General features: G+C 33.0%; 1 protein-coding gene across 1 annotated transcript; it reads right to left on the bottom strand.

Annotated features, from left to right (window-relative positions):
- Positions 1–627: 627 nt before the first annotated feature.
- armc1 (armadillo repeat containing 1) lies at positions 628–24,008 on the bottom strand. Its single transcript, XM_056450561.1, has 7 exons — positions 23,791–24,008; positions 20,455–20,663; positions 15,740–15,831; positions 8,592–8,781; positions 8,387–8,503; positions 7,883–7,957; positions 628–5,349 (listed from the first exon to the last, which is right to left on the bottom strand). The coding sequence occupies exons 2-7, from the start codon at positions 20,614–20,616 to the stop codon at positions 5,158–5,160; spliced, it is 828 nt and encodes a 275-aa protein (XP_056306536.1). The 5' UTR covers positions 20,617–20,663; positions 23,791–24,008; the 3' UTR covers positions 628–5,157.
- Positions 24,009–24,915: the final 907 nt, after the last annotated feature.

Genomic DNA, 24,915 nt, shown 5'->3' with positions numbered 1-24,915 from the left:
CTGGCTTCTGCTACACTCACCCCTCTAAACCTCACTCCCATCTGGGTCACGGCACCAACGTAACCCCCGCAGGGAGTCGGTTGCTCTACCAGGGAGGCTAAAAACCATGGCCTAAAAACGACAGCACTTCTCTAGCTGGTCTCTGCTAAACTTGTTGGTACCATCCATGTCCATAGTAGGGAAAACAATTACTCAACGGGTGGCCAGCTACTAACATTTTTCAAAATATCTTCTTTTTTGTTCAGTCTTTGGACTCTCCCTAGTGATTATTAAACCACACTGAACTGAGCTAAACTGAACTGAACTTAAACTCTGAAAACTGAATTACACTATTTCAATTTACTATGATCTTCTATGTGAAGCTGCTTTGACACAGAAGGAAGAAACTCAAACAGGTTTGGAACAAGTGAAGGACAAGTAAATGATTTGTGAACTATCTCCCTTAAACATCATTCGAAAGATATATTCTATACCATCACCCTTAATTTATAGTAAGAAACTTAATTGTCATATTTTGAGCACTTATTAGCAGCAGTCATGAACATTCAGCTCCAAAATCACAACAAAAATTAACAGAAAGCAATATTAAAAGAAACACATTTTCAGGGAAAACAAAACAAACACAAATGACATTTATTTTCTGTATTTAATAATCCTTGTCATTACTGTGAACAGCCAAGAATCGAATGTCCTAAAACTCTTCGTATATAACAGCGAATATGCACTGTACATGAGAAGCTACTAAAATCTACCACTCGCCGTGGGCTCTGACTTTGCGTTCTTAACAGTGAACAGTAGCTTAAAACGCTTCTAGGAAGGGTAAATGTACAGAAAAAGAGGAGAAAAAAAATTTTAATGACTGAAAACCTTTAGATTTTGTTCATAAATATAACACTGATGGCCTCATCTTGCACGAAGCTCGCCACTGTGTATGGTGATTCAATTTTAGTACATTTAATGTGAACGTTTTCTTTAAAAAAACAGTCTTAAAGCATTGATTAAATAGTCAAATATGAGAAAAAAAGAATACAAACACTGATGCTTTACAATGACCCATGTTTTCCAGCATGATAAAAATAATAATGTGAGAAATGAAACAGGATTTAGTAAAAGGACGTTTACTAGTTTATATATGATCGACGTGTGCAGGTCTCCTTTTGAATTAAATCACATACTGTGACGTACACCATCAAGACCATCAGTTTCGGGAAACACACACACACACACACACATCCCTGAGCATCCAGAATGTGATATGTGAGGTCAGTCGATCATCTAAACTGTTAAAAAAATAAAAATAAAATTTAAAAAAAGACACCGTTGGTCAGGGAGATCTCAGAGGAAGAGGTGAAAGGTGACGTTCATGCACATTTGACTTGTGGCAGGCATATTTCAGGCCAAAAACAGACCCGATCATGCATTTGGCTAGCAGGTGAATCCCACACTTAACGAAAAATCATCAAAAATAAAAGTAATATATGAAAGGCCCTGAACAAAACATTTAGATTAATGGTGTTCAGGAATACACAGAAGAGAGAATGTAGGTAAATAGTAAGCATGTGATAAAAGGAAATTAGTTTGGATTCTATTCTTCTCTTCTATAAAAGGAAAATTTGCTGTGAATTTATACACCCTCAGATGACATTTTGTCCTTGAGTAGAACAATAAAGAACACTGAAAAAATGATTCAAAGATGATTCCTTGGGTTTACTAATTCATTACAAAATTAAAGTGTTTGCAAACAATTTATTTGGACTGAACATCGCTTGATTTAATTTGTTGGTTTATATTCAACACACTTAAATTGTTTGCAACAATTTTGCAGAAATCAATTTTTCGTTGAAGATTTTAAGCTGAAACTGTGATGCTTGGCGATACATAAAATTCAAGTCGACCAGCACTGCAAAAATGCTTTTCTTATTCAGACATTTGGACTAGAATCAAGACAAAATAGTTTTTTAAAAATTCTTAAATCAAGAAGCATATTCTAGACAAGCAAAGCATTGTCTTGTTTTAAGATATAATCTGGCAAAATTAAGTCAGTTTTTTGCAAAACCAAGCAAAATTATCTTGTTTTGCCTTTTGACATGAGATTATTTTGCTTGTTTTAAGGAAAAACTCTTAATTTTAACATTTTATTTCCTAAAAGAAGACTATATGTTTTGTTCTTGCTTTAAGAATTTAAGATATTTGGACTAGAAATCAGAAAAAAAAATCTTTTTGAGAGATTTGAGAGCCAAAGAAGCACAAAAGAAAATAAAACAAATACTTATGAATCAAAATGGTGAGTCTGTGAATGAACAAAACTATTTTAAAAATTATTAACTTTAGTGCCAAGTCTAATCAAATTGTCTTAAGTGTCTTTATTAGTCTGGAGCCGTTTATAATGGAGGTGGCAAAATGGTGGTTGTGCTTATACTGAATACGGCAATTTTAAAAATACGGCTATTTAAAAAAATTGGGTATCACTTTATTTTGATGGTCTCTTAAACGCATTTAGTTAAATTTAAGTTAAATTGCATCTACATGCCAACTAATTCTCAACAGATTATTAGTAGACTTGGGGTTGGGGTTAGTGTAAATTGACTTGCAAAGTTTCTTATAGTCAGTTAAATGTCTGTTGAAGGAGCAGTATCAACAGATAATGCCAAGTAATTGGCATGGCACTTTTAGTCAACAAAATGTGCAATAGGGACCATCAAAAAAATGTATGTGACAGGAACTCTAGACTAGGCTGTAAATGTACACGGGATCATTTTTAGAGGCTGTGGATTAAAGGTAATAATGTTGTAAATGTTCAGTGTCACAGATAGGGAGCCAAGAGAACCTCAAATGTGCAGCAATTTAACAAAAGCAAACAGAAAAACACTAACAATTTGAGAAAACATCTACATGTGCCCGCAACTTCTCACAACACCTGCAAATAGAAAAGCGCACTGCAAATAGTGCAGACCGAAATAGAAATGTGTCGGGGACATTTTCTTCTACTATATTTACCCATATTTTTTATTTCTTCTTATTATTTATTTATTTATTTATATATTTATTTTTTAATTGGTTTATTATTTATTTATCTGCATCTTGATTCATCTTTGAATACTTACTGAAAGCCTCAGGAAATAGGGAGGGGTGGGAGATGGAAGGAATCGTGCTTAGAAGGGGGTAGAAAAGTTTAAGTTTGATTTAAGAGTTCTACAGTTTTCTAGTTTTTGTTGTTGCTGTATATTTGATGTCATCTCTTTGCTGATAGGATTTCTATTTGTCATATACATTTATGTGTTTGTATTATCTGGAAAAAACACAATAAAAATATTGAAATACAGAAATGTGTCAGGGGACAGCAAAAATTGACGAATTCGGCTGCTATTTAGAGTCAGCAGTATTGTCAGACTGACTACAAAATCTGTGTATTTTAATGCGTGTATTAATGTGTATTTTTCCTGGTTTATTGTTGTTTGTATTTTTCTTCGACCAAATAATCTGATGAATTGCATAATATTAACTGAAATGTTATTTTAATGTCATGTTAGCAGGAGTAACTCTCGGAACTAAAATATATTAAATTTGTGTGTGCGTGTTGTCAAATCGATGACGTTTTCTAGTGTTTTCCTAACTTGCAGTGCATTTTTGTACTTGCATAAGTACATAAGAGAATTTGTGCACACGTGTGTTGTCAAACTGATTATGATGTTTGTTAATCAATTTTCTTAAAATTGCAGTGAGTTTTGAGCTCTCTCAGTCACCATATATACGACCCCTTCAGATCCTAATATGTTATCAGGAGACTCAGGTAATAATTTGAGGTTTCCTTTATGTGTTTTTTTAACTCTCAAAGTTGATTGCTGGTAGCCATTGACTTGCATTTAGCATCCTTTTTTGGTCCCACTTTATTTTGATGGTCCATTTGTTCAATTTAAGTTGCATTGCATCAATATGCCAACTAATTCTCAATAGATTACAAGTAGACTGTTAGGTTGGGGTTGGGGTTAGTGTAAGTTGACATGTACTTACAAAGTTTCTTATAGTCAGTTAAATGTCTGTTGAAGAAGCAGTATCAGCAGATATCAAGCAGACAGTCTACTAATACTCAAATGGACCATCAAAATAAAGTGTTACCCTCTTTTTTTTAGTCTCCAATTGATTTTCATTGAAATGGCATACATCTTAGGCTGAGGGTGAGTAAATTAAACACAATTTTAATTTAGGGGTGAACTATCACGTTAAGGAAGGTACAAAAAAGCTAACAATATCAATTCCTAAAGGATTCAAGCTATTTTTCAACAGCATGAAGAAGGTTATCTGGTGTTTGGCACATGCTGTAACAAAAACAGGTTGGTACTACACACAAAGTAACAGCTATTCCATGGTCGCCTCACTTATCTGGAGGCATCAAACCGTTATTTATTTATCAAATTAATATTAATCGCACACCAGCCAGTGCTGGAGCGTGAACGATTTATCATATGGAATAATTTCCCTGATCCATCATCAACACATTTCAAACCTAAAACTCATGTCTTCAGTCGAAGCAGATGAAGATCATTTAAAACCAAGAAAACAAGCTACGTAATATATAAAGGCACACACAGAAGGAACGTGGTTCTCAAAAAAAAAAAAAAGAAAAAAAGAAAATAGGCATCATGCTTTGAAAAGATGAATTAATAAAGTAATATTAGGATATCAAAGGCTTTTGGGAAAGAAAAAAAAGAAATGTTGTATAAAATGTACAAGAAAGCTGAGATGAAGTGTTAGAACACATCCGAAAGCACCCCAAAAAATCGTAGAAATTTAGAAAACGTCGACCCAGCGGCGAAACCCGTTTAGTGTCAACAAACGCAGATCTTTCGAGAACCTTCTCCTGACCAAACAAGCAAACAAACAAACAAATACGGTGAGTAGGAGAGAGCAAATAGACACAAAATACTTTCTGTGAACGTCTCCCGGCTGCTCTCTGGTTTTAGTGTCTGGTGTAGTTTGTATGCAGCGCTAAATGCGAGTTTCAGGAGCAGGTTTGATCGTGTACCGTTTACTGCCGCCGCTCGTGGCGTTTTTTTGTGAAGTTGGAACAGTGTTGTAAGTTTATTGCGAGATGCACTCGGCAGTCTTGCGCGTGGAGGCAGGGTTGTAAAATGAGCGGGTCATGCGGGAGCCGTGGGGTCACCAGTAAAACGAGCGGGACAGGAAATTAGCGGCTGTGTTTAGCCAGCTCACGCCATCCTGCACGGAGCCCAGGCGCGTCACTGCCTTGTGCTGCTCCTGAGACGGGCTCTCGTCCTCCGGCAGATAATCTGGCAAATTCAGATTCTGCTCCACAACCACATCTGAGTCCTCCTGGAATGGGATTACAAGCTGGATGGGGGAAAGAATGTTGGGAACAATGAAGCATATTATTTCAATGTACAGTGCTCAGCATATATGGGTATACCCCTCACAAATCTAGATTTAAAATTCATATTTTTAATAGGAAGCTATACAATATTATTTTTGTCCATATACATTAGGTTAGTCAGTACTAAAGCCAAATCTGGAGCTTATCTTACAAAATTACTTACGGTACCGGTCCAAAAACTAGTACACCCAAATTTATGTTACAGAAAAATATTAAATACATTTTTTTTTTTTAAAAGATGGACATTTTTTTAAAAAAATTGACAAATTTTGTAGGTTGTCGTTTTTTTTTAAAATCTTTTTATTTTATGTATTATCTTTTTCAAAATTTTATTTATTATCTTTTTTTAAATGGGGTGTCCTCAATTATGCTGAGCACTGTAAATATATAAAGTACAAAAATATATATTATTATTATTATTATTATTATTTCGGGTGTATAAATATACGGTATATAAAAAAGCAATCTAACCATCTGAATAAGCATTATGATATGATGTTAAAAAGTTAAAATAATCTCAATTATTTTAAAGGTAAAAGATTCAAATATAAAGGAAATTAAGATACATTAATCTATACACAATGTTTTGGTAAAGGGATTACCATGGTTCATCAAAATGTTAAAATGATAACAGTGATAAGAGTCAACTCTTTTAACCTTCACACGCTGTGTATTATCTTAAAACTATGATGCAGCAATCTTTTTGCAGCGTCAAAAAAATTGACATTTTAATGTATTAAATCTAGGTTATAGAATAAAAAACAAAGTACTAAAAAACACAAAGTATTAAAATTATTTATTATTAATAAATTATTATTGTAGTTGATTATCATTATTGTTATTTATTTATTAGGTTCTATATGAAAGAGTAGTCCCAGTAGTAGAAGTAATAATAAAATAGTAGTAGTAGTAGTAATAATAATAATAATAATAATAAAGTTATTATTGTTGTTGTTGATTTTCATTATTGTTATTTATTTATTAGGTTCTATATTAAATAGTAGTAGAAGTAGCAGTAATAATAATATTAAAGTTGTTGTTGTTGACTTCAATAAAATAATAATAATAATAATAATAATAATAATTATTATTATTATTATTATTATTATTATTATTATTATTATTATTATTATTATTATTGTTGTTGTTGTTATTATTATTATTATTAAAGTTCTATATCAAATAGTAATAATAATAATAAAGTTCTTTATTGCGCACTAATTGTTTTAATAATTTTTTAAATATTTATAATTTCATAAACATCTTTACAAAAATATTATCAAATAAAAATAAATTTCTGTTATTGTTGTTGTTGATTTTCATTATTGTTATTTATTTATTAGGTTCTATATTAAAGAGTAGTCCTAGTAGTAGTAGTAGTAGTAGTAATAGTAAAATAGTAGTCGTAGTAGTAATAATAAAATTGTAGTAGTATTAGTGGTAGTAGTAATAATTATAATAATAATAATAAAGTTATTATTGTTGTTGTTTATCATTATTGTTATTTATTTATTAGGTTCTTTATTAAATTGTAGTAGTAGTAGTAGTAGTAGTAATAATAATAAAGTTACTGTTGATTTTTATAATAATAATAATAATAATAATAATAATAATAATGATTATTATTATTATTATTAAAGTTCTATATTAAATAGTAATAATAATATTAAAGTTATTATTGTTGTTGTTGTGGTTGATTTTCATTTTAATAATTATTATTATTATTAATATTATTATTAACTTCTACATTAAATAGCAATAATAATAATAATAATAATAATAATAAGTTATTTATTGTGCACTAATTGTGCTAAAAACTTTTAATAATTTTTTATATTTATCATCTCATTAACATCTTTACAAAAATATTGGCCAATAAAAATACATTTCTATAATTATTATTGTTCTTAATAACAATAATAATAATAATAATAATAATAATAATAATAATAATAATAATAATAATAATAATAATAATAATGCATTTTCTGCTTTTATAGTGAAAGGTATATAGTATTAAGAGGTTTTAGTATAAAAAGGTGAACAGATAATAAATATTTTTTTTTTATTGTGATTAATCTTCTACTCTTTTACAGAAGAAAAAAAACAAGCTAAGTGTTTAATGTCATCATTTCTAGTTCTTCCATTCAGCACTTTAATTCTTAGTCAATTGTGCCACCTGCTGGTCAATAATGAAAGTGTATGATAAAGAGGTGTCCCAAAGGTGTTGTTCTGCAGGCCACTACGGGTCACAACTGCACAACTTTTCAGAGGCAGGGTCCTGTCCTGAGTGATCATGTGATAGGAGGAATATGAGTAACTCTTAGCAGTGTTTAGCCATCACAGACAGCATCACATAAAACATCATCAGGTAACGGAAGTGCAGTATGTGTCAAATGGATAACTTATCTAGACTGAACAGTGTATTTCTAAATCTAGTATTTCTGGTGTGCATGCGTTTTGGTTTTGTCAATGTTTGTTTGTTTGACTGACCTCTGCTCCATCTTCCCCTTTCACAACCTGCTGTGCCTTCATGACTTTGGTTGAAGCTATAGCAGTTCCCAAGGCCTGAAGAATAAAGAAAAGATGGAAGGAGGAAAATGAGTTTCTATTAAGTATGATCTATTTAGGTATGATTTGTTGTGAAATGGTTCAATTGATTTACATTTTTTTAAATAATAAAAAAACTAAAAAACTACTGTCATCATGGCAAAGATAAAAGAAATTATTATTATTATTACAAGTTATTAAAAATAAGTTATTAAAATTATTATGCTTAGAAATGCGTTTTAAAAAAATCTTCTTCTGTTAAACAGAAATTGGGGAAACAATATAAAAATTATGAAGGCTAATCCTTTTTATATCCATTCTAATATAAATCATTCTTTAAAATGTGAAAATAGTTTAAAGTAAATTAAAATAGATGATAATAATATAAGAAATAATGAATTCTCAGATGTGTTCTTCTATATGGACTGTGTTCGATTGGGAACTGACCTCTGCCTTCAGGTCTGAGCGAATTCTGACCACGCATCTCTTCACAGCCATCTGAAAGGTAAAACTGATGACTCCTTTAATCTTCAGCAGAGCCTCCTCACAAAGACTCCTCCGAGACTGACAAAAAACACAGAGATAGGATCGTCACATTGAGCCAAAACCAAATCTCTCAATGCTCCATCACAAAGCGTTTGCCTGCACTTACCGAATCATCAAGCCCGTCGATTTGAAGCACCACCGTTTTGGCCCGTTTGTTGGTTGCACCCAGGAAAAACTGGGCTTTTCTTCTGCAGGAGGCTCCGGCTTCTGCTTGTTCAGCCTCTGCACTATTGGAGTTCTGCAGGATCTCGTAGATCTCAGAGGCCAGCAGCTTGGTTTCTCCTGGAGACGTGCCTCTGTACAAATACATCACAGGACTCAAACACTAGCCTTTATAAGCTTAAGTTGTGATGTATAGAATAGCGTTTTCAGGTTCAAACCTCTACTCGTCTGAACTGAGAAATAACACAGTAGCCATTTCTGATCACTGTTTAGTAACATCACACAGTTCCTTTCAAACCGTCATCAGTGAAATGGTTCAAATAATTCAACTTATTTTATAATACTTCTAAAATGTTTTGACACCAAACAAGGATTTTTTTTAAGTTCATTCATTCATTCATTTTCCTTCAGCTTAGTCTTTCAGAGGTCGCCACAGCAGAATGTACCACCAACTATTCTAGCATATGTTTTACGCAGCGGTTGAACTTCCAGCTGCAACCTTTTACTGGGAAACACCCATACACACTCATTCACACACAGTCTTTGGACTGTGGGGGAAACCGGAGCACCCAGAGGAAACCCACGCAAACACAGGGAGAACATGCAAACTCCACACAGATATCCCAACTGACCCAGCCAGGACTAGACCTAGCGACCTTTTTGCTGTGAGGCAACAGTGCTAACCACTGAGCCATCGTGCCACCTTTTTAAGTTTATGTTGTTCATTTATTTATTTTTTTACATTTCAAGTTAAACATTATTTAACATTTATTTATATGTAGGGTTTGCTGAATTTTTTGATAAATTTGACTGTTTGTTCAAAAGAAAGAAATACATTTTTGTTACAAGATTTTTAATAGACATAACCCTAAGCCTAACCAACCAAAAAACCAATCCATGTTCAGGTGATTTTGGACCAGTACATGTATCCTCAAAATAAATGATCTTTTCTATAAAAGATTTAAACTGCTTAATCATACGTCTTTAAATAGACATAAACATTTAAACAAACAAACTCTCAAGTTCAGGTTATTTTGAACCCAGGTATGTATCCTCAAAATACTTTTTTTCCCAGATTATCTACAGTAAATTTAAATGGTTTAATCCAATCACAAACTCAAAAAAACTGACTTTTGCTGCTTGTTTAAATTACTTATTAAAATTGTTGTTTTAACTCATTTTAAACGTGTTTTTTTAAGAGAATTTAATTGTTTTATGCTCAACTCACTTTTCCTTTAGATTATTCCCTTATTTATCAGGGGTCACCACAGCGGAATGAACCGCCAACTATTCCAGCATATGTTTTACACAGCGGATGCCCTTCCAGCTGCAACCCAGTAATGGGAAACCCCCATACACTCTCACATTCATACACATTTATACACTGCTGCCAATTTTTGTTTACCCAATTCACTCATAGCACGTCTTTGGACTGTGGGGCAAACCAGAGCAACCAGAAGCGTGAACACAGGGAGAACACAGAAATGGTGGGAGTTGAACCAGCAACCTTTTTGCTGTGAGGTGACAGTGCTAACCACTGAGCTATCATGCCACCCCCACTTAAATTGGTAAAAACAGTTAACTCATTTTGTGTTAGGACAAAATGAAGTATTTGTGTGGAACCCAGCATTTTTTACAGTGCGCTTCAATGTGAATCATGAAAAATCATGACGTTACTACAGCTTCTGCATCCCAGAAAACAATATGTTGACAACTGATAAAAGATGAACCTCTGTCTATCTGTTTATCATAAATTAGACCTGGATATAAACATTCCAATCATAATTTTCAACAGTAATACAGCACACTGTGATATATTACTACCATTAACTTGTTCTCTTTTAATATCCGATAGAAATTGTGAGGTTATTGAATGGCCACAGTGGATGAACAAAAAATTAATAGTGAAAATATGCTCATCTAAAAAGAGCATGTATTGTGCATTTCAGTGCTTGTCAGTGCTGATATCTGAAAAGGTCAGCACTCCAGCAGACACGGAGATATGAGACGGAGAGCAATCTGACAGCATGAGGTCGGAGAAAAGTCAGCCTGATGGGGCTTGAACCAACTAACCTTTAATACTGATACAATAATCTAATTCATCTAGAGCTGTGCATTTAGTATGGCTTTACATGACGATTACACATAAATCGAGTCTGGAAAGAAAAGGTTTCTGGAGAAACAGCCAAATGACAATTTACTGTTTCTAAACATTCTTTATCAGAGGCACTACAGTAATGTTAGAAAGGGAAGACAAATAGAAAAAAAAAGATGCAAATGTAACGCACTAAACATCTGCAGACAAGTTAAATGACAACACAAATGAATTAAAACAAATGAATCTGAGGCTGCTGTGACAGAAAAGCATGGCAATTTGTGAACGATAACTGAAAAACGATAACTTTATACATGCAAAAATAAATATTTAAAGCTTTTCGGTGCTGCAAATTTATATAAATAAATATATAAATAAAGCATAGGACACACAAAGTGGTTTTCAAAAAACTAGCGTTAACTCTGTTGTCACCTCGCGTCCAGTGGGTCTGGTTCGATCTGGACCAAAAGGCCAACTGAAAGGAGAACGTATGTTCTGCGTATGCTGCAGTATAGCTGCATTTGAAAATCGACTACTACTCAGTAGGTACTGCATACGAATTTAAAATGTACTTCTTGGCCGTTAACAAAGTACGGTCTATACAGTATGAATGTCAGTAGTATGAATGGAACTCGGACAAACTACAAACGCCATTTTGTCATCATCACTTGACCTACCCACATCAGTTGCTTTGCTTCACTCCCATTCATGAATTCTCTCACTGTGTATCATGGGATAGTGTAGCGTCTATCCGATGCACACTTCAGAGTCTCACTGGAAGTAGTAGGTCATCCGGGTACACTCACACCGTTTTTGGAATTTTATGAATTCTGACATACTACTTGACTTGCATACTGTTTTTAGCATGCTATATAGTATGGAATAGTATGCAATTTCAGTTGCAGCATATGTTTGATAATCTGATAATCCATATCCAGGTTTCTAATATCCAACATCCAGGTTTCTTGACTAACCGCATCTGTTTAATGTTTATTATTTTTATTTTTATTTTATTTTTTGTTCATATTTATTTTGTGTTGTCACTTGTCACTTTATGTACACTGGAAGCTTCTGTAGCCAAAACAAATTCCTTGTGTGTGTGAAGCACACTTGGCAATAAAATTGATTCTGATTCTGATATCGTTTGCAAATATTTTAGAAATACAACAAAATGACTGCTGACTTATTTGTGTTCCCTCTTGACTTTCATTTTTGCTCTTACTAATGCTGATTCTACATTACAATTTAGATAAACTCCCTCCAACGCGAACCCAACAAGAAGCGTTGTGTAAAACACACCAAACAAAATAGCCTGACAGGTGCTCATTGATGACCTAATGTTGCCCAAATGACTGTCAGCTTGGTGTGTCTTGGCCTTAAAGAGATAGTTCACCCAAAAATTAAATCTCTGTCTTCTTTTACGTTCACTTTCTCTAAACCTGTTTGAGTTTCTTTCTTCTGTTGAATGAAAAATGCTGGTTGATGGTACCCATTGACCTCTATAGTAGGAAGTCAATGCGTTTTATCAACCAGCTTTTTTTCAAAATAACTTCTACAGTGTTCAACAGTAGAAAAAAGTAAATGATAAGGTAATCGCTTTAAAAAGAATATATCAGCCAAAAAAAAAAAAAAAAAAAAAAAAAAACTCCAAGAATTTTTAAAAGTTTCAAGCGGATAAAGAAAAACTCTATTCTCATCCAAAAAAAATTAATTAATAAAAAATTTTGATGTATTTTAAGTATTTTGAGAAGAAAACCCAAAGTTTTTACCAAGGGTTCCATTAATATTGGAGGGCTCTGTATATTAACCACGTAATGTACAACTGCATAAGATCTTTGCATAAACAAAGGCCAGGAATCTCTTTAATTGGATTAAAAAAGTAAACAGATTTGTAAACACGCAAGCGTGAGTAAATTTTAATTTTTAGGTCAACTAACCCTTCAATTTGTAAGCATTAGCATAGCTTGCTTGTGAGCTCTGCCGTGTCATGAGGGGTGATGAAGGATTCCTTCACTTCCTCCAGCCATAAGACTTCACAGACTGGGGCGATGCACGACCTCTACCCAAAGTCGCGGTGCCGCAAATAGTGACGGGCAGCTTGTGGAACTGCAGGGCACTCCTTGATGGCGTCTGTGCAAACCAAAGTGACTGGTGAATTGAAGGAGGCGGGCAGAGAGTCGCCCTGAGAGAAGGATACGCTGCTCTCTGCCAACCATTGGCACTTCTGTCGGTGCGGCTCCATGTAAACAGAAGGCACTCGCCGTCTAAAAGCCTGCAGACTTTCGCACTCCAAATAAGGCCGAATTGTGGCAAATATACACACGTACGTGGATCCTGTGCCTCTATACTTAGCCTTGGGGGTGTCAAAAACAAGCAGTTGTATGAATATTTAGAGCATCAGTTGCCATCTACATAAGAGCTGTTTGACATGAGGTAAAAGAAACACCAAGGCTGGATTGTTATCAGGGATTATCCAACAAGTGCATGCAAGGATTTATTTTCTGCACTAAGACCAATGTGCCAAGCCATTATTTATTATTAATTACACTATTACATAGTGATGACTCTAGCAACAGTTATATTTTAAATAATAATAAATAGTTATATAATAATAATAATAATAATAATAATAATAATAACAATAATAATAATAATAATAATATGTATATACAGTATTTATTGTTTTATTATTAATATTTAAATAATAGTACATAACTTAAACAGTAATTTAATACTAAATTATAATTGTTCTTTAAGAAAATATCCAATAAACATTTATTACTATTTATTATAATGTTTAAATGTATAAGTATTAAATATAATAATAAAAATAATTTATTAGAAGTAGTAAGAACAACATTTCCAATAACACTATTTTTATTTGTGACAAATTTTGTTATTATTATTATTATTATTTTCCCAGAGATGGGCTGCGGCTGGAAAAGCATTCGCTGCGTAAAACATGTGCTGGATAAGTTGGTGGTTCATTCCGCTGTGGCGACCCCGGATTAATAAAGGGACTAAGCCGAAAAGAAAATGAATGAATGTATTATTGTTATGTTCTGTTTTTACATTATTGATATTTCTGATCAAACACATACATAACAACAACTACACAAACTTTGTCACATAAATATTGACATTTATATAGAATTTGTATTATATACATATTTTTATTTTGAGTTTTATAAATAAATATTTTCTCAAATTTATGCATGCACGTGTGTATTTATATATACAAAAGTAAATATACACAGCGCACATCCATATATGTAAAAAAAAACTAAAGGCTTATTTTGGATGCGATTAATCATGATATATTTTTTTACTCAGCACTACTGAAAATCTATAAAAAAAATTGACAAAAAAAATTTTAAATATTAAAAAATAGCAATATTGATTAAGTTTTTTTGTAACAAATAGTAACAATTTCAGTAAGAAATATTGTAGGTATTTTTTATTTAAATGTCATGTCAGTAACCAAGGCTGTTTTCATGGCAAGAACATTTCAATAATAAATACACAATTAAAATCAACAAGCAAATAAATACATAAATTAAATAAGATTTTTAGTATTAATACATGATAGAAATTCTACTATTTTTCCTGGTGTCACTTTGCTAAACATGTCCTTAAGAGAGTTCATTTAATAGAAAAGTCTTCTGTAATCATTAAAAGCAGGACAGTCCAGTAAAACGTGCTTTACTGTGAGAGGAATTGTGCAGAACTAACAATGAGTAGGGTCTTCACCTTTGAGCAAAGAAGCATAGGTTAATCCTACGTCCAATACGACATCTGGTAAAAATCACCTGTTCAAATCTAGTCTTAAAATGACTTTAAACTCTGTTTGAGAAAGCAGGTTGTATTTTATACAATTTATTATTTTCCAATGCATTCCACTTCACTTGCCACTTATTTAAAAAGTAAACATTGATAAAAGGTCTCATCTCTGAAGGAGGAATTTGGCATATTTACACCACTTGCTTCAAAGCATCTACTAACAAATATTACATTTGATTGAATTCATTTTATTGTAATTCTAGAGGCATTAAAAATGCCATGTTGTAACTGCATGGTAGCAAGCCAGCCTGCAAAACATATGTCAAATATACTATGCACAGAACAAAATATTTATTATCTATAAGAGTAAGAACAGGGCGAAAAAGTGGCTCAGTGCACTATAGTCTCACAGTAAGAAGGTCGCTGGTTCGAGTCCCAGCTGGATCAGTTGGCATTTCTGTGTGGAGTTTGCATGTTCTCCCTGTGTTCGTGTGGGTTTCCTCTGGGTACAGGTGAATTAAATAAACTAAATTGGCCATAGTGCATGTGTATGAATGAGTGTGTATAGATGTTTCCCAGTACTGGGTTGCAGCTGGAAGCGCATTCGCTGTGTAAAACATACGCTGGATAAGTTGGCGGTTCAATCCGCTGTGGTGACCCCTGATAAATAAAGGGACTAAGCCGAAGGAAAATGAATGAATGAAAGAGTAAGAACAGGAAACCCATCATTGTTCTGCACAGAGCAAGTCACAATGCTGTCAACTGGCCCTAAACACTGGCTATTAGGTCATCCTTTCTCTTCATGGTGTAACAGATGTCATTTGATGTCATTTCCCTGCTTGAAAGGTACTCATTTAAGAACTGCTTATTATAAACTGCATACAGATTGACCAACATGGACACTGAAGTCTCATCAGTGGTACAGCTAACTCTGACATCAAAGACTGACCTCTGCTGGACATGAACCCTCAACAGGCAAAACAAATGCAATTGTGCAAAAAAAAAAAAAAAAAATCAGGTTGCTTGACGGTTCGCATTAAGCTTGCATCATCAGACCAGTTTAGCGTCAAAACAGAGAAATCTGCATCTGACAGGACGACCTTCTCAAATCTGCCCAGCACACACATTCACTAAAGCTGCAGGATGAGGGGTTTGTTTTCTGCAGGAAAGTGCAAAGCGAGCTTGTGTTGGCTTCATGTTTTGTGGCAGCGACTTACTTCTGCATGACGTTCTGCAGGCTCAGCATCATTCCCAGCTCGCCCTTCATCTTCTCCCGGTTGGCACGGCATTCTGCCAGGTAACGCACCGCCTGTAGGACACAAAGCCATTCAGGGTCATGCAGGGCCATTACAGAGACACACCGCTGAGATAACAAAGCTGATAAATGAACCCTAAGAATTACTCGGTCAGAGTTAGAGAGAAAACGCTGTTGAGATTTTCTGCATATCTCTCCACAGGTTTGATGGCCTTCTGAAGCATGACTGAAAATCTGGGGTTCAAAATTGAAAGGAACTTTTAAAGAATCACTCCACATTTTTTTGAAAATAGGCTCATTGTACAACCCCTAGGGTTAAGTTTTACAGTTTTTTTAATTCATTCACACAATCACCGGGTCCACCGTGGAGCACTTTAAGCTTAGCTTAGCATAAATCATTGAATCAGAATAGACCATTAGCATTTGTTCAAAAATGACCAAAGACTTGAAGCAAGCAGTAAAGGCTTAATCTCTAAATGAATCTGTATTTTTGTCAATTTACAGTCTTTTCCAGCTGACAGTCTCCGCACCAGCTGGTCTGCGGACCTTAATATTGAAACAGATCAAGATACATGGGAAGCAGCTCTGGACAGGGTTTATTCCTCATCTATATGTGCACGTCACCGCCTCAGTGTAAAGTGGTTCACAGAGTACACTGGTCGAAATGTAGACCCGCATGGATCGACCCAACTATTGATCCAGAGTGTGACAGGTGTCATTCGGCTTTAGGAACCCATTAGTTTGGGACATGCCCAGCTCTTTTCTCATTTTAGGGTTCAGTATTATTTTCATTTATTTATTATTATTTTTTTTTCTATTATTATTTCTATAAGGGTTGTTTGACATGTTTGTAAAATGTAAAAATGTTAAATAAATCATAAACAAACAAACAAACAAAAAAAAGAAAAAAAGAAATAAATAAATAAAATAAAAAAATAAAATTAAAAAAAAAAAAAAAAAAAAAAAAAAAAAAAAAATCACCAAAGAGTTTTGATAATTTTTTTCTATTTACAGCTCGACTCTTCTGTAGTTACATTGTGTACTAAGACTGATGGAAAATGATGCAGCAGGCACAATGATATTGCAAATGGCCAGTAAATTATTAGTATAACTACAGTCACACTGAAAGTTGCCTAGCTGGGGACTATTTTCAGGCGCTGTGTAATAACATTTCACCTGCTACAGCCATGGTACTACAGCAAATTACTAAAAAAATTATTACATTGAATCAAAAGTATTGTTCCTAGGCATATAGGCCTTGTAAATAGCAACTTTTCATTTTCTGTTGGTCTTAGTATATAAATGTAAAAAAAGAGTCAAGCTTTAAAAATAATAATAAAATATTAGTTCATTTTTGAGTGAGATGCTAATGGTCTAATCTGACTACATCGCCTTCATTTCTCTCAAACTAGATTAAGTAAAATATTTTCAATCTGTATCTCCTAAATGTGACACATGTGGTGGGGCAGAAGGGACTTTGGCATTCATAAGGTTAGGTCCAGCATTTTTTTTTAATTGTTTTCCAGTGTTTTTGGAACTAATATCCAACCTAACTACAATTTGGCTATTTTTGGATATTCTAATATAATGGACACCTTTCCATTAACCCAACAGCAAGCCCCGATGGTTGGCATGATTGCAGCTAAAAAGATGATCTTTCTTAAAGGCTCCCTGTTATAAAAGATGGTTGAACGAGTTGCTTTATGTCATTCAAATGGAACAACATCTTGAAACTTTACAGAAAAACAGCTGAAACCACATGGAGACCTATCTTAAGACTCTTGGAAATTTTGCACTTTAAGTTTGTACATTTTCAGCTCTAACCTATACATTCATGACACTGGCTTTGTAAAAATGTGAATATTGTCATCTTCAAATATAATACTGCACATTCAAAAGATCCACAGATATGCATCTCATGATAGACAAAAATAAAGCACAAATCAGTCACTACATGGAGAAAATGTGGATATGTCAGTAATGAAATAGGGGGATCTGCGACATGTAAATCATGTACTGGGTTCTCATTTATAAAATTCTAAAAATTAACGCATGCACACCAGAATCAATTTTCATTTACTTTTACATAATTATGGCTCCCGTGATAATTCACAGTGGTTCAATTAAGTCAATATGCAAGTTTAGTATGTTTACTTAAAGGTGCGCGCATTCTCTCATTGAGTTTGTTTTCTATAAATCTCAACTTTTTGCATGGGAAGTGATGTATGCACTTTCCCCCCTATTTTGTGCATATGCCTTGTTTATAAATGAGACCCCAGATGTCTTTGTCTGTGTTGAAGAGGAACACTTTGCCATTCCTGTGGATCTTTGACTAAGCTTTGTGACAGTACTGCATGGAGATTGAGTGATCTGATGATCTGTTGAATTAAATGCAGGAAAAAATGATGCAGATAATAATAATAATAATAATAATAATAATAATAATAATTTAAAAAATGTACATACAATACCAATGACAAACCAGCTGCCCATAATTTGCCACTGTTTATTTTTGTAATTAGTAAAAATAAATACATAAGCAAGAATATCACTACTACTACTACTACTACAACTAATAATAATAATAATAATAATAATAATAGAAAACCTTTATTATATTATTAATTATAGATTTATATATTAATTAGTAATAATTGTCAATTGCAAAATAAAACTAAAAAAATCATCAAAATGGTTAATTTATTTGAATTGTGTTATTAATTATGGAATTAGTTAAGATAATCCTCTTAATATTAAAATATTTTGTAATATTACATTAATAAATTATAATAATAAATGTAATATTAATAATAATGTTTTTATTAATTATATAATAGCAATAGAAGTAATATAATGAAACTTATAATTTAGCATTTATTATTTTATTTACAAATATATTATTGTTATTATCATTTAATGGCATATTAAAAAAATATTCAAATGTTTTTTTAAAGACAAGACACCTAATATCATTTGAAAAGGAACAATTCATTAAAAATACATTATACTGAATAGCTATCATTAAAAGACATTATAAATAGTGAATATACATTTCAGTAAATGGAAAGTCTTGAATGACCAGTTAAACTCATTTACTTTTAAGATAACAATTTACTTTTAGTACTGGGGTCACCTCATACATTTTTATTGCAATTATTAATCAATCATATTCAATGATAGTTAATAACAATATCAACAATCACCATTATACATAATACCATTAGTAATTATTGTTATTATTATTATTATTATTATTATTATTATTATTATTACTAGTTACAAATATAGCAGGTGGCAATCATGTGAGATACCAAAAATATGTAAGATACAAACAGAAAAACTTTCATGTTGGAACAACATCATCATCATTTGAGTTTATAAAAGCTCCCGATTTGAACCTTTATATGAGGGGTGTCCAAACTACGGCCCGCAATCAGGTTTGTGGCGGCCCGCGAGGCTTTTTATAAATATTAATAAAATCTGGCCCGCTATACAAAAATGAACGTAATTTAATAAATGACCACCGGGTGTCGCTATGACATGCCTTCAATTAGGCAGCAGTTCCTGTTGTGAAGTAAAACGAACCAAACAAACTGAAGGAAACATAATTGATAATCACATTTTGGCGAGCCATGGCACAACCAAGAAAAACAACAGTGAGTGAAAAAAACTAAATTCATTTACTTGTTTATATATGCATGTCTGTGTGATGTATATAAAATTTGGCCCGGGACAACGTTTTGTTTTTTTGCATCTGGCCCTCGGCCCAAAAAGTTTGGACACCCCTGCTTTATATACTCTTAAACATAATAGCACACACAAGTCAGCAATTTTCCCTTCAATACAGCTATACTGCCTACCGAAACTTTAAAGGAATCCTTTATTACGATTTGTTTAACTTTAGTTAGTGTGTAATGTTGCTTTTTGAGTTACACAATACCCAAAGTTCAATGCAAAATGTAACTTTTTATGTTAATTGCAAGGGGCAACACAATGGCGCAGTGGGTAGCTTAATCGTTTCACAGTAAGAAGGTTGCTGATTCGAGCCCTGGCTGGGTCAGTTGGCGTTTGTGTGTGTGGAGTTTCCCCCACAGTCCAAAGACATGTGGTATGGGGGAATTAGGCAAGCTAAATCGACCATTGTGTATGCGAGTGTTTCCCGGTATTGGGTTGCAGTTTGAAGGGCATCCGCTGCGCATAAGCTGGATAAGTTGGCAGATCATTCCGCTGTGGTGACCCCTGATTATTAAAGGGACTAAGACGAAAAGAAAATGAATGAATGTTAATTGCAAGTACAGTTAACATTTGAAGTGGATTAAAAAAAAGATTATCTTAAAAAAAAAAACTGTCCAAAGACAAGAATTTTTTTTAATAGTTTAAGAACTTTAAACTTTGATTAAATAAAATGATTCAAATAAAATCCTTTTTTTTTTGTTCCTGGGATTGTGACCTCACGAACACCACATTTGCATAAACCACACCCCCAGGTGTGACATTTACATCATTGTGCACTAAGTGGATAGACAACCGGAAAACCCAGAGCCAACTGACCAATTATGTATTTCCGAGGAAGGGGCATCATTGAACAAGAAATAAAATCATTTTACACCCCATAAACATAACCATGTCATCAAAAATAGCTGATGGACCACCCATTTAACAGCAAATAGACCTTACCAAGAGTGCGGAGTAGACGACTTGAGGATTGGGATGGTCGAGAAAGAGGATGAGGCCGGAGAAGCAGCCCTGATCTTCAACTATAACTCTCCTGTTGAGGGGGTCGGCAGCTAAGTCCCTCAGCTGATTCACCACAGCCAAGGCATCAGGCTCCCCGCTCATGCTGCTCCCACTCCAAGGGCCATGCACAGAAAACACACCGCTCCAAGCTGAGGTGGATAAAAAAAAATTATATTATAAAACAGCTTGATTATTGCTGTAAACATGGAGTTTTTAATAATAACAGATTGCACACTAAAATTTGTCTTAAAATATACAAGTTAGTATAAACTAGTTTGCCTGAAGCATTTATCAAGTTTTTTATGATAATAATAATAATAACAAGAATAATAATATTTTAATGAAAGCCTTAAAATCAGATATCTGATGATGGTGATAATAAAATAACAGCAATAAACTGGATTGCTTTGAAATAATTATCTTATATAAATATATTAGAAAAAGATAAAGTACAAACATTCTCTTTCATTGATTTCATATGTACACTATAGGGCTGGGCAATAATTCGAAAAGTTATCGAAATTGACATTCAGAACCTATAATCGATCTAATTTTTCCTGGTCAATATTTTCAAATTACTTTTCCAAGTTCTTTTTTGGCAGTGTTTGTTTTAATTTCAGTTGTTCAACACTGATGTTCAATAACTAATCATTGATAGATAGAGTGCATTTCCTTCAGTTATTTTAAAATCAAGTAATATGTGGGCATATTTACTGTACAAAACCTGTCAGTGAACTATGAGGGCAAAAGAAATAAAATAAATAAATAAAACAATCGTTAATTAAATCATAATCGAGTTCAAATGTTCAATTAATTGAGATTTAAATTTCCAAATCATGCCAAATCGCCTAACATTTTGTTTAAAAACAGCGCTAACATAAACAAAATTATAAATGTATTTACAGGATTTATCTAACTCCAATTCACCTCCATAGAATATTTCCCAAATGTTCTCAGTTATGTTTCAAATGCAAGATAGACACTGCCAATGTATTTTGGGACTGTGACAAAATCAAAATGTACTGGAAAGAGATTCACAAAATTATTCAAAAAAATAATTGGAAAAACTTTTGCTTTGCCACCAAAAGTATACCCTTTGAATTGTACAGTGGAATTGTGTCTTGATTGTGATAAAGAATGTGTATTAATTTTTCTGTATATACTTGGCCAAAAAAATGTATATTATTATTATGGTCAACTGCTCAGATACCTTCAGTCAATACGTGGCCAAGTCAGGCGACCACACTTCTACCACAGTGTAAAACACAACAATCAACTTTATTAATAAAAAAATGTGTGTAGTTAACTCAAAATTTAATGATAGTTAATTCTACTCATTTAAAAAGAGTTTTGAACTCAGTGTTGAATGTAATAAGTTAATTAAATACTTCATTAATTCAACTCAAATGAAGCTCACAGTACTCATATAGATTACTTTTTAGCTCAAATGGTTTGTAGCAATCGGTTTCCTCAAACGGTTTGAGTTGCCTTAACTTATTGGGTTTAACAGTACTCAGTTGGTTTGAGTTCTCTTTATTCATCTGGTTTTACTGTGCTCAAATTGCTTTATTTACTCAAATGGATTAATTTCCTAGTACTCATTAGGATTAGTTTTTGAACGTAAATGGTTTGTTGCAATCGGTTTCCTCAAATGGTTTGAGTAACCTTAACGTATTGGGTTTGAAAATACTTAGATGGTTTGAGTTCTCTTCATTTATCGGGTTTTATTTTGCTCAAATTGCTTCATATAATCAACTGGATTAAGTTCACAGTACTCATTTGGATTCGTTTTTGAACTTAAATGGTTTGTTGCAATCGGTTTTCTCATACGGTTCGAGTTACCTTAACTTTTTGGGTTTTACAGAGCACTCGAAAAAATAACCTACGATTTACTTCAGAGATCTGAGGTGTTCTGGCGCATTTGGTGCTCCCTCTGGAATTTTCCTGAGGGTACTCAGTGACTGTGTCTTTCTAAATTTGGTTTTATAATTTCATTTAATTTCTGCCTTTGCTTTCAAGAATTTGTATGATGGACATAAATTGATGTACTTTGCATCACGAGATACCACAACCACTATTGTTATGTTGAAAAAAAATAATAATAATTATTATTATTATTATTATTATTAATATATATATATATATATATATATATATATATATATATATATATATATATATATATATATATATATATATATATATATATATATATATTGTATTATTTTTTTTAACAGCGCTAACCTTTTTCTTTTTTCAGGATTCTGTGATGGATAGAAAGTTGAATAACAGCATTCTGTTGAAATAGAGTTTTTAGTAATATTATTAATTATTCACTGTCACTTTACTCAATTTAATTTAATGTTCTTTCTAGTTTCACTTTGAAAAAAATGTTTTTTTAAATAAAATATGCAACTTGTCAAATTATTTTTAAGCAATTCCTTACATTATATTAATTATTAAATACACATTGTCAACAAAATGCTTGTCCAAAAACCTTAAATTAACTAAATTGTTCATCATATTAAAATGATTTCTGAAGGATCACGCGACACTGACGTCTGGAGCAAAGATTAAAATTCAGGTTTTCACCACAAGTATAAATTACATGTCATAATATACTAAATAAAATAATAATAATTTTAGTATTTCACAAATTTACGTTACCATATTTGAAAAGAAATGCATCATTGGTGCGCACAATAGAATTTTAACACCAAACATTTGCATTTATCGCCAATATTTTTGCCTGACGTCACTCAGTCAACACACATTTGTTTTCGTGTGTCCTTTCCTATCGATTGACCGCTGATCTTGAAACACGTGGCTTGTTATTGGCTTTCCTGGTAAACTGAGTGACCCATCATGGTCATGATGTCTGATTCACCCAGTACAACACAGCTAAGCGAGGCCTTTAAACGGGCCTGTGTTGCTAACCGGCTAACGTTAACACGGCATCATCAAGACAATGACAATCCGAGCTTCCATGCGAGACACTATCCAGACTATAAAAGCAAACATTCGGCATTCGTTCTCCATTCATATTTAGACCACAAAACATCAATGCACGTGATTATAAAGGTATTTCTATGAACAATAACAATGCTAGAAGACAGAAAGAGAATGTATAATCTGTTTCCATCAGAACAAATGTAAATATGTGCTATCGTCTGCTAGTAAATGTTTAGTCGGTGTGTTTAGGTTTAAAGTGATTGTCTCTATCTAGTTAACCTTGTGTGTGTTGTGACAGTGAGTGTTGTCCACGCATAACCTTACAGCAAACACGCCCAGGACGCTCCTTGCTTCGGATGATTCCTGTCCGGTTGCTGGACTCAAACCGCCGACAAACCAACTGCTGACGGAAACCAGACTGGGTGTGAGGACGACAGTAAACGAAGTTAAAATTCTGTGTGACCAGCTGTTCTGGTTAGGTTTATTTGGCCATTATACGCGGAGCTTTTTTAGCAGACCGTGTAACACTTCCTGGATTTAGACCAGCTGATTGGAGGAGGTGGGGTATGACGTCGTGCGGTTTTGACTAATCCGAATGGGTTTTACTAAAGGATACATTATATCTCATTATAAAGCTGAAAAAAAGAATAACATAAGTATAAATATATCATAAAAACAATAAGTATAAATTTGTATTATTTAACAACATGACAAATTAACGATATGCATTATGTGAAATATACTACACAATGCTACTCGACAATTCTACTGTTAGATGCATATAGATGAATGCTTTTGTTATTTTAGATTTAATTTTATCAAATAAATAGATAAATTTGCAATAGATACAATGCATTAAAATAATAAATATATATGCCTGTCGTTTAATTTTGTCATTAAATTTAATTTAATGACATTGCATTTTGTTCAGTTATATACATATATTTAATTCTAATTAATCAAGTTTTAACAAATTAGAGCTAATAGTTTCCTAAATAAATGGCTGTTTTATTTGTGTTATATAGGATAATATAAATAAATAAATAACTGTTACAAATGAATAGTACAATATATACAATTTATTAATAATTTAATGACTTCTAGGCTAGAGTACTGTAATGCTCTGTTCGCTGGTTGCCCAGCATACTCTGTTAATAAACTTCAAGTTAGTGCAAAATGCATCCAGTTTTTACCCAGGTCTAGAAAATATGACAATATCACTGCAATTTTGTCCTCCTTATACTGGCTGCCTGTTAAGTTTCGTATTGATCATAAAATATTACTTCTTACCTATAAAGTTTTAAATAATCTAGCTCCTGTTTATCTAACCAACCTTCTGTCTTGCTACAATCCAACTCGTTCTTTAAGATCTAAAAACTCAGGGCTTCTGGTAGTACCTAGAATAGCAAAGTCTACTAAAAGAGGTCAAGCCTTCTCGTGTATGGCTCC

The sequence above is a fragment of the Danio aesculapii genome, chromosome 24 (genome assembly GCF_903798145.1).
Source record: "Danio aesculapii chromosome 24, fDanAes4.1, whole genome shotgun sequence".
Classification (NCBI taxonomy): domain Eukaryota; kingdom Metazoa; phylum Chordata; class Actinopteri; order Cypriniformes; family Danionidae; genus Danio; species Danio aesculapii.
Note: the sequence above shows the minus strand (reverse complement) of the source record. Positions and strands in the feature narration are given on the sequence as shown.

Excerpts from the sequence above, each read along its gene's own strand:
- armc1 (XM_056450561.1), bottom strand. The coding sequence starts at position 20,616 with ATGAGCGGGGAGCCTGATGCCTTGGCTGTGGTGAATCAGCTGAGGGAC. Across the intron at positions 8,782-15,739 it reads CTGCAGAACGTCATGCAGAA|AGGCACGTCTCCAGGAGAAA; the intron begins GTAAGTCGCTGC and ends GTATTTGTACAG. Across the intron at positions 7,958-8,386 it reads GCTCAGACCTGAAGGCAGAG|GCCTTGGGAACTGCTATAGC; the intron begins GTCAGTTCCCAA and ends TTTATTCTTCAG.